At 44.5% G+C, this 10,416-nt stretch overlaps 1 protein-coding gene across 2 annotated transcripts in view; it reads right to left on the bottom strand.

The window, feature by feature from the left end:
* Positions 1-5,202, bottom strand: part of LOC122140727 (NACHT, LRR and PYD domains-containing protein 3-like) — a 37,537-nt gene extending 32,335 nt beyond the window's left edge. Inside the window, exons 1-3 of one of the 2 annotated variants that reach the window (XM_042745459.1) lie at positions 5,093-5,202; positions 4,803-4,916; positions 2,914-4,698 (exon numbers count right to left, since the gene is read on the bottom strand). In XM_042745459.1, coding sequence (XP_042601393.1) covers positions 2,914-4,698; positions 4,803-4,916; positions 5,093-5,142 — 1,949 coding nt within the window. In that variant the 5' untranslated portion in view covers positions 5,143-5,202. The remainder of the gene's footprint in view (positions 1-2,913; positions 4,699-4,802; positions 4,917-5,092) is intronic. The other variant, XM_042745465.1, reaches the window with a different exon arrangement.
* Between the last annotated feature and the right edge of the window lie 5,214 nt (positions 5,203-10,416).

Raw genomic sequence — 10,416 nt, forward strand, 5'->3', positions numbered from 1 at the left:
ACTTTGGGACTTTGGCTGGAGTGAGACTCTGTTAAAATTTCAGTTTGCGCGTGTGCGCGGAGAAAATGTTTGGTAACCCTAACTTTAAAAATCAATGTCAGTCCTTGTTTACTAAGTATAAACCCTGATTTATGCACAAAAAACCTGAATATAATGTAAACGCTTTTTCAAAATGTACAATTAATTTATTGATTGCACTATAAAAAAAAATTAAGATAAAGGTGAACAAAATAAAGGTGATTAAATAACATGTAAAACAACAACATCAGAACAATAAGAAATATCAAAACAAAAGGGACACATAATAGTTACTCCATTTGCCCAGAAAACCACAACACACAAGATTCACAAATTAGGTCTGTTGTATGCCACAGTGGCAGTTTTGGCCTGCTTCACTACCTCTGCAGGAGGTTCGTATCTGAAGCAGGGTTCAAGGCTGCTCATTTTCATTGTCATGATTGATGACAGGGTGCCATCAAGTGACAGTCTATTCCTAGATAATAAGGTAGGCCTATTTTGTTGAATACAAACTTAAAATTTAAAATGTATAATAATAAAAAAATGAATTATATTGATCAAAATGTATGAAATATTACTATCATTGGGGTGAATTTTTTTTTTTTTTGTCAGTTCTGTTACCTTACTCATGCGGAAGGGAAGGCAGAACGTACTCGGTTACTTACGTAACCTCGGTTCCCTGAGAGATAAGGGAACGAGTATTGCGTTGCAAACACTATAAGAAAACTCCTTTTCTCGAGAAAATAATGGCCATGGTGTGTAAAGCAGAAGCAGCCTGGCCAGCGGCGGAGTGTGCATGATCGGCGAGTGCTGAAGACGTTCTGCGCGGCTTTGATGGGTGCGCGGCCACAAATGGGCGGCGACCGCTTCTTCCAGTGGCAGGAGCTTCACATATCCTTTTTCCTCAGTGCCGTCAACAACTAGAGCGTTAACTGTACGTACACACCGCCGCCGACTTGAGCTGCAAAGAAGCTCTGGTCGCTTTGTTAAAGACGCTTTTCAAAAAGTACGGGGAAGCTTGACACTTTGGCCGCTCTGAATATTGAGTGCGCGCACGCGGCCGGGGCTCTCTCTCTCTCTCTCTGCTCGTGCGCGCTGAAAATTTCATATTTTGGTATGAACATTAACCCGCCAGTGTGGGATAGCCTTTTGAGATTTACACGCCAAACGGAAAATCTTCCTGCATTTGGCGCTTGGCGGGTGTTAATTTCAAACCCTACATGAGACTATTTTTATTGAGCAATTTAGCTAGCCCACATCATAACGCACGTTAGACAACATTTGCAACTATAGTTGAAGTCTGTAACTTAGTCTCGGCACACAGACTGATTAGGCAAGGATTGTCTGTAGTGACAAGGATCACCATTTTATTTATTTTTCACCATTTTATTATTTGCTTACCTTAATTGTCTTCCAAACGTTCACACGTGCCGACTCCGAACCTAAGCTCCGAACTCTCTCTGAACTTCTCACACGCAACTGACGTATCAGGTGCAAGGTTTTCAGCCAATCAACGATCAGAGAATACTGCAGTGAGATGGATGTAGAGAGATGTACAACAGCTGTGGGCCTTAAACTCCTCTCCTGTCATTATATACGCTGTGGTCTAGTCATCAACAGAAAATTAAACGGATTGAGAGGGAAGAAAACTGGATTTTGGCGTGACATTTCTTGCGTGTGCGTGAGAGCGTGAGATTGATGCTGAAAGCGTGAGTGTCACGCCAGATGCGTGAGAGTTGGCAACCCTGTAATAGTCAGTATGTCTTTTCATTTGATTGAATTTATTGATTAAATAAGAACCAGACATAAGAGGACACAGATGTGACAATAAATTTTATAATACTAAAAAGAGAACATCTGTTTTTTTTTTTTTGAGTTATTTTAGGGTTTTGATCTCTCAACTGAGAGAACACATCCTGTTTATTATAATATAATGAATATTTAATATTACATTTAAACTCTGACTATAGCCTAGACATGTTGGATAATAATTGTACTATTTATGAACCTCAAAACATATGTTTGTGTATTTTGTGTTACTCCATAATGATGTTCTATTTGAGGGCATTTGTAATGAACCGTAGGTATAGGGCCAAAAACATAACCTCAAGCCCAGGGGCCCCCGCCCCCCTAAGTCCTGCCCTGATGATGTCATTACTAGAGCACCATACCATACTACAAAACAATACTTGCTACGTGTGCTGCGTATTATAATATTGTTACTCTTGACTGGCACATTTCACTAATAGTTATGGACTTCTGACAGGTTCGGCATAGGGCTTGTGGGCAGAGCTACTGAATTCTGTTTACTGGTCATAATATATTATACAAGTTGTATATTTTTGTTTTTTTCCCCAAATGTTGTCCCTGGCTATAGACTTTCTACACCTTCTTACAAGCTGAGTGTTTTATTTCCTATATTTTCTTACTTAATAAGATAATAATTAAATCAATGTAAAACTACACAGTCTTCATTTGTGACACCACAATAAGCAAACCTGAACAGATTAAAGAACATGAATGATGATCTGACTCCAGCTGTGATTAAAGAAACCAAATGTGAAGATATTGCAAAAGCAAATGTCATTCATACAGACAATAAAACAAGCATATAAACATCATTAGCAACCTGTTTGCTGTCAGTTTTGACCCCCTCACATTCATTCCTTCATCTTCATCCTCTACAATGAGCTCTACATCATCTGCTCTCACACAGAAACACACACATCCTCAGCTGCTTTAGTTCTGTGTCTCACACACCTCTTCTGCTCACTGACAGAAATGTGATCCTCTGAGATTTTCCCCATTTTGTTGCTTTGGTAAAAAAAGCACATGCTAAAATCATAAATGTGATCATGTTTTGAAAGTGCAGTGGTTGTTTTCAGTGTTACTCACCGAACTGATCTGGATTCTTTAACCACAGGTAACAGATTCTGAAGAACTTCATCTGCTGTATGTTGTGCTCCAATAAACTGTTTGAGATCAAACACATCCATCTTCTGCTCTGATGTCAGCAACACATAAACCAGAGCTGACCACTGTGAAGAGGAGAGTTTGGCTTGTTTTATTTCTCCAGATTTCAGATAATCTTGGATCTCCTGCATCAGTGAATCATCACCCAGTTCATTCAGACAGTGAAACAGATTGATGGATTTCTCTTGAGAGTGATTCTCCCTGATCTTCTGTTTGATGAACTGAACTGTTTCCTCTTTGTTGTAGGAGCAGCTTCCTGTGTGTGTCATTAGTTCATGTAAGAGAGTCTGATTGGACTCCACTGAGAGACCGAGAAGAAAACGGAGGAGAAGATCCAGATGTCCATTCTCACTCTTTAAGGCCTTTTTTAGAGCTCTCTGATGCAGCTCAGATAGTGAATTATATTTCTTCTGGTTAAAAATCTTAGACACAAGACTCTGTTTGGTTTGGTCAAACACATTTCTGTTCTTGATTGTAAAGGAGAGATGCACATATAGAGCTGCTAGATGTTCCTGAAGGCTCAGATGAACAAAGCAGAAGACTTTCCCCTGATACAAGCCTAACTCCACTCTGAAGATCTGAGTGCACAATCCTGAGTACACTGATGCTTCTGTCACATCAATGCCACACTCTCTCAGGTCCTCATCATAGAAGATCAGGTTTCCTTTCACAAGCTGCTGGAAAGCCAGTTTCCCCATTTTGAGGATCATGTCTTTATCTGTCACGTTCTTCTCATAGTCCTTCTGATGTTTGATGTTGGTCTGAAGGATCAGGAAGTGTGTGTACATTTGAGTGAGAGTCTTGGGAATCTCTCCAGTCTCTGCTCGACTCATCATCTTCTCCAGAACAGCGGCTGAGATCCAGCAGAACACTGGGATGTGGCACATGATGAAGAGGCTCCTTGATGACTTCAGGTGTGAGATGATCCTGTTGGCCAGATTCTGATCACTGATTCTCTTCCTGAAGTATTCCTCCTTCTGTGGCTCATTGAAGCCTCGTACCTCTGTCACTCGATGGACACACTCAGAGGGGACGAGATCAGCTGCTGCTGGTCTGGAGGTGATCCAGATGAGAGCAGAGGGAAGCAGATTCCCCACAATGAGGTTCATCAGCAGCACGTCCACTGAGGCTGATTCAGATATATTACACAGTTTCACTTTGCTCTTAAAGTCCAGAGACAGACGACACTCGTCCAGACCATCAAAGATGAACAACACTTTATATTCATCACTGGATATCTCCATTTCTTTAGTTTCAGGGAAAAAGAAATTAAGAAGATCTGAAAGACTGAGTGTTTTGTCCTTCATCAAGTTGATTTCTCTGAAAGGAAGTGGAAATATGAGCTGGACGTCCTGATTCTCTTTCCCTTCAGCCCAGTCCAGGATGAACTTCTGCACAGAGACTGTTTTTCCAATGCCAGCGACTCCTTTTGTCAGCACAGTTCTGATGGCTTTGTCTTGTCCAGGTAAAACTCTAAAGATGTGATTGCATTTGATGGCTGTGTCCTCTGTTGCTGCTCTCCTGGATTGTGTTTCAATCTGTCTCACCTCATGCTCATTACTGATCTCTCCACTCTCACTCTCTGTGATGTAGAGCTCTGTGTAGATCTCATTCAGCAGTGTTGGGTTTCTCTGCGTAGCTGTTCCCTCACACAGACACGCAAACTTCTTCAGCAGATTTGATCTAAATGTGTTTAGGGCTTCATTTCTGTAAAATAAAAAAATCCACATTATTACATGAGCTAATAACCCCAGTGTTTCATATATTCTGTGTCATATCTTCAAATAATATATTTTACAGAAATGTTATACCTGAGATCAGGCCGTGTATCTCCGCTCTTGATTTGTTCTTGACAAACCATAGATGTGTCACTCTTCATAGACACACGGCTGGACTCTGCTTCTGATCTCTTCTGATGATCTGAACTAAAACATAGAGAGATTAAATTTCATCCTTTAAATTACTGTATGCAAATGATTGTTTGTAAAGGGCACTTGGTAATCATTTAATTCACTGTTTATACAAAAATAGTGAACTGAACTGTTATAATATATGGCAATATTAAATCATGTTATAATCATATTTTTATCAAACATTATACCTGAGATCAGGCCGTGTATCACCACTCTTAAACTTCAATGGTTCAGGCATAGACCTGTCACTCTTCACAGACACACAGCTGAACTCTGCTTCTGATCTCTTCTGATGAACTGAGCTAAAACAGAGAGAGATTAAATTTCATCCTTTTAATTATTGTATGCAAATGATTGTATGTAAAGTGCACTTTGTAATCAGTTCATACAGTTTATACAAAAATAGTGAACTGAACTGTGATAATACACTTACCTAAAGGATTATTAGGAACACCTTACTAATACTGTGTTTGACCCACTTTCGCCTTCAGAACTGCCTTAATTCTACGTTGCATTGATTCAACAAGGTGCTGAAAGCATTCTTTACAAATGTTGGCCCATATTGATTGGATAGCATCTTGCAGTTGATGGAGATTTGTGGGATGCACAGCCAGGGCACGAAGCTCCCGTTCCACCACATCCCAAAGATGCTCTATTGGGTTGAGATCTGGTGACTGTGGAGGCCATTTGAGTACAGTGAACTCATTGTCATGTTCAAGAAACCAATTGAAATGATTCGAGCTTTGTGACATGGTGCATCATCCTGCTGGAAGTAGCCATCAGAGGATGGGTACATGGTGGTCATAAAGGGATGGACATGGTCAGAAACAATGCTCAGGTAGGCCGTGGTGTTTAAAAAACGATGCCGAATTGGCACTAAGGTGCCTAAAGTGTGCCAAGAAAAACATCCCCCACACCATTACACCACCACCACCACCAGCCTGCACAGTGGTAACAAGGCATGATGGATCCATGTTCTCATTCTGTTTACGCGCCAAATTCTGACTCTACCATCTGAATGTCTCAACAGAAATCCAGACTCATCAGACCAGGCAACATTTTTTACAGTCTTCAACTGTCCAATTTTGGTGAGCTTGTGCAAATTGTAGCCTCATTTTTCCTATTTGTAGTGGAGATGAGTGGTACCTGGTGGGGTCTTCTGCTGTTGTAGCCCATCCGCCTCAAGGTTGTGCCTGTTGTGACTCCACAAATGCTTTGCTGCATACCTCGGTTGTAACGAGTGGTTATTTCAGTCAAAGTTGCTCTTCTATCAGCTTGAATCAGTCGCCCCATTCTCCTTTGACCTCTAGCATCAACAAAGCATTTTCGCCCACAGGGACTGCCCGCGTACTGGATGTTTTTTTCCCTTTTCACACCATTCTTTGTAAACCCTAGAAATGGTTGTGCGTGAAAATCCCAGGAACTGAGCAGATTGTGAAATACTCAGACCGGCCCGTCTGGCACCAAACAACCATGCCACGCTCAAAATTGCTTTTATCACTTTTCTTTCCCATTCTGACATTCAGTTTGGAGTTCAGGAGATTGTCTTGACCAGGACCACACCCCTAAATGCATTGAAGCAACTGCCATGTGATTGGTTGATTAGGATAATTGCATTAATGAGAAATTGAACAGGTGTTCCTAATAATTCTTTAGGTGAGTGTATATATTGAAGCAACTGCCATGTGATTGGTTATATTTTTATACGAAGATTATACCTGAGAACAGGCTGTGAATCCCCACTCTTAAACTTCAATGGTTCAGGCATAGACCTATCACTCTTCACAGACACACAGCTGGGCTCTGCTTCTGATCTCTTCTGATGAACTGAGCTAAAACACAACAGATTTAACCCTTTATTATGAGAATCATCTTAATATAATAAAATAAATCTTTTTAATATACTTAAAAGGATATTTTTATGAAAAAAAAACGTTTGGAGCCTTTAAGGTCTTATTGTTTCTAAGGAATATTAAACTTATAAAAAAACATACACAAACATTTTTTGTAACATAAAAGGTTATTTAATTTGTTACTCAAAGTACCTGTGTCCTGGAAAAGAACGTACATCTCCAGATGTTTGTGATTCATCCATGATGGATCTGAACAGTTTGATCTCCACCGCTGACAAACAAGTAAAGAGACAAACAATCACAAAAACTACAGTAATTAAACAGCCTTATATTATTGTAAATTATTTTATTAAACATTTAAACATATTCTGTATTGTAAATAATCAATTCTGTATGTTTAAAATGGCTAAACATCATCTCTGTTCATTTACAGTCACTTTTATACCATTCTTGTCACAAGGACAAATTATCTTTAGCAAATGTGATTTGACATTACAGTCCATGTCTCATATTTTCTTGTATAGCTGAAGTGTGAGATGGGAATATGCATATGTAAATTGTATTCAAAGGAGGTTATGCATAAAAAACTAGGTGTTATAAGCTCCATATCTAGTTGTTTCAGCGAGGAGATGGGGTGTGGATGAATGTAAACACAATCTTCTGCAGGATTTATTTGTGCTTATGCAAAATCTGCTTTCTCTGCACAGACACACTTTAAGGATGAAATCTATGCAAAGTTTTATACATATATTTACAGATGAATCCTTTGTGCATGTCTATTAGCATATTTATGGTGATATGTGGAATGGGCTTGAATGCTATACATTTTTTCATGAGCTGGAACATAAAAACTATATGTTGTGCATGATAACAACTGACAATAACACATTACACAAGATCAGCATAAATCATAACACTGCTATGTTAAAATTCTTCAGTAGAAGAGATATAGTCCTCATCTTGTCAGCCTGTTCACTGAGTCATAAACACACACACACACACACACACACACACATATATATATATATGTGTGTGTGTATGTGTGTGTGTGTTTATGACTGTATATATATATATATATATATATATATATATATATATATATATATATATACCTGTGTTTGTCACATCATTAAAAGTGCTTGGTGTCGACATTTGAGTTATCGTTGCAAAAATTGTGTTTATGTGTGTGGGCTGATTGGTCACCGCTGCATCTCGTTAGAACACGGCTCTTAAACAGCACCGGTTGAGCAGACAAGACAGACACTGGTCTCGAGCCGATGAAACGCTGGACTAACGCTCTCTCTTATTTCCCTCTCCAGAAAGCAGCGAGTGACCGACAGCCCACCACGTTTGGACACCCACTTTCCCTCGGATTGAGCACTGAAGAGCACCGTTGAGCACCAGCCTACCCACACCGGCTTGCCACCCTGCACTTTATTTGTAATAAAAATCCACCCTCCGGGGCCTTTGTTGTTCACGAAACCAAAAAACTTGTCGAGTGATTCTTCCCCACGTTACATTGGTGGAGAATGCGGGCAGATCGGTGAAGAATCACCAGCAAGTTCACCGCCCCAGCCCTTAATTCTTCCTTTTTTTTTTTCTCTTCCATGTTTGCACGCCCCCAGCACCGTGGAAAGAGGCACGCTCGGCCCCATGATGGAAGAGGTTCTGCAGCGTCTCGCGGAGGTGAGCATCCTCCAGCAACAGATTGTGGAGCCACTCGCCAGGGCCGGACGGAGGAAGAACTCGCCGCCGTCCGTACCGCCGCCGCCCAGCGCGTTCCGCTACCTGATCCTCGCGCCCAAGCCACCCGGCTGTTACCAAAAATGACCGCAGATGACGATGTGGAAGCCTTCCTCCAGGTATTTCGAGAACACCGCTCAGCGCGAAGTGTGGCCCGAGGACGAGTGGGCACGTGCGCTGGCACCCCTCCTCACCGGAGAAGCCCAACGTGCTTACTTCTCCCTTCCCTTTGCGGCCGCAGAAGACTATCAGGAGGTCAAGCAAGAGATCCTAGCGAGGCTCGGCCTCTCACCCGTCTGCGCGGCCCAACAGTTCCATGAATGGGAATTCAAACCCCAGGTGCCAGCCCGTGCCCAAGCCGCCGAACTCAGCCGCATCGCTCAACACTGGCTGCTGGAAGGAAGCCCCACTGCAGCCCAGGTAGCGGAGCGAGTGGTGGTCGATCGCCTCCTCTGTGCATTACCCCGCACCCATCGGCAAGCGGTAGGAATGAGGAACACGACCAACACCCAGGACCTCATGGAGGCGATCGAGCTGGCGGATGCCATCCATCACCGCGAGGCCGGGGACCGAGCGCCGCCTTTTCCCCGGAGGGTGGTCCACGAGCATGGCTGGCAGGCTGCATCGTCCACCAGCGCATACCATCGGGAGCCCCCGAAGCAGATGTGACGGTGGAAGGGAAACGTTTTCCGGGCCCTGCTGGACTCAGGCAGTGCGGTCACCCTCATCCAGTCGCTTGGTTGTGTGCCCCCCTCGAAGCGGCCAGAAAAGCTTCCTCCCGATTACCTGTGTACATGGAGACACTCGCCAAGTACCAGCCCGAGAAATCACCATTTCACCCCCCAAGGCGCCTGGCCGGTGGGAGGTTGGGCCTGGTGAAGGACCTACCGGTAGCCGTACTGCTTGGGAAGGGATTTGGCCCGGCTTCGACAGACTGCTCGGGGCCAGCCGCTACTCAGCTAACCTGCCATGCCATCCCCGAGGGTAACCGTCTCGAGACGGACGACGGCCCTCGATGCACCCCCGCCGCCGTCCGTTCGCTGTACATCCTACCACTTGTGAGGTGTACCAACAGGCGCGGGAGGGGGTCGTTCCGCCAGGGAACCAGCGGGAGGACGGGCCGAACTCAAGCCCTGATTGCGCCCGGGAAAGCGGGAGGACAACGCGACTCAAGCACTGGTTTTTTGCCAAGGTGCGAATAGTGGATGGAGAAGACGTCCTCCCCCGGCCCCACACTCTCCCTCATTTTGTCCGTCCCCGTCACGGCCTGCTGGTACTGTGTCGCCCGATCGAAGGGGGGAGGAGAAAAGGTTGCTAGTCGTGCCTCGAGCCATACCGAGACCATCCTGTGAGCTGGCACGATTCCCAACGGCCATGAGCAGGTCCACCCTCGCAGCAGCCAACACCACCAACGCCGGCCGCGAACCCCGCTTCCATTCCACTGGCCGGCCTGGAGGCCGTATTGAAGCGTTTCTGCCAAGCCTGCCCTACCTGTCAGGCCACGTCCGCCCAGGACCGCACCTCCCCCCAGGGAGGGCCCGCTCATCCCCGCTGCCTATCATCGAGGTGCCCTTCGAGCGGATTGAATGGATATACGTGGGGGCCGTTGTCCGGAAGTCTGCCCGTGGGCATGAGCACATCCTGGTCATCGTCGTCGACTACGCCACCCGGCACCCAGAACAGTCCCCCTGCGGAAGGCCACTGTGTGCGCAGGGCTCCATCTCGCCCAGTAGCTGTTTCTGCTGGCCAGCCGAGTCTGCCTCCCCTCGGAGATCCTGACTGACCAGGGGAACCCCATTCCATGTCCCGCTAATGGCGGACCCTCTGCATGGCTGCTTGCGGGTGAAGCAGTTGAGGACCACCGTTAGCACTCCTCAGACGGATGGGCTCGTGGAGAGATTTAACCAAAGCCTCAA

This window comes from Cyprinus carpio, chromosome A4, assembly GCF_018340385.1.
Source record: "Cyprinus carpio isolate SPL01 chromosome A4, ASM1834038v1, whole genome shotgun sequence".
In the NCBI taxonomy this organism is placed as follows: domain Eukaryota; kingdom Metazoa; phylum Chordata; class Actinopteri; order Cypriniformes; family Cyprinidae; genus Cyprinus; species Cyprinus carpio.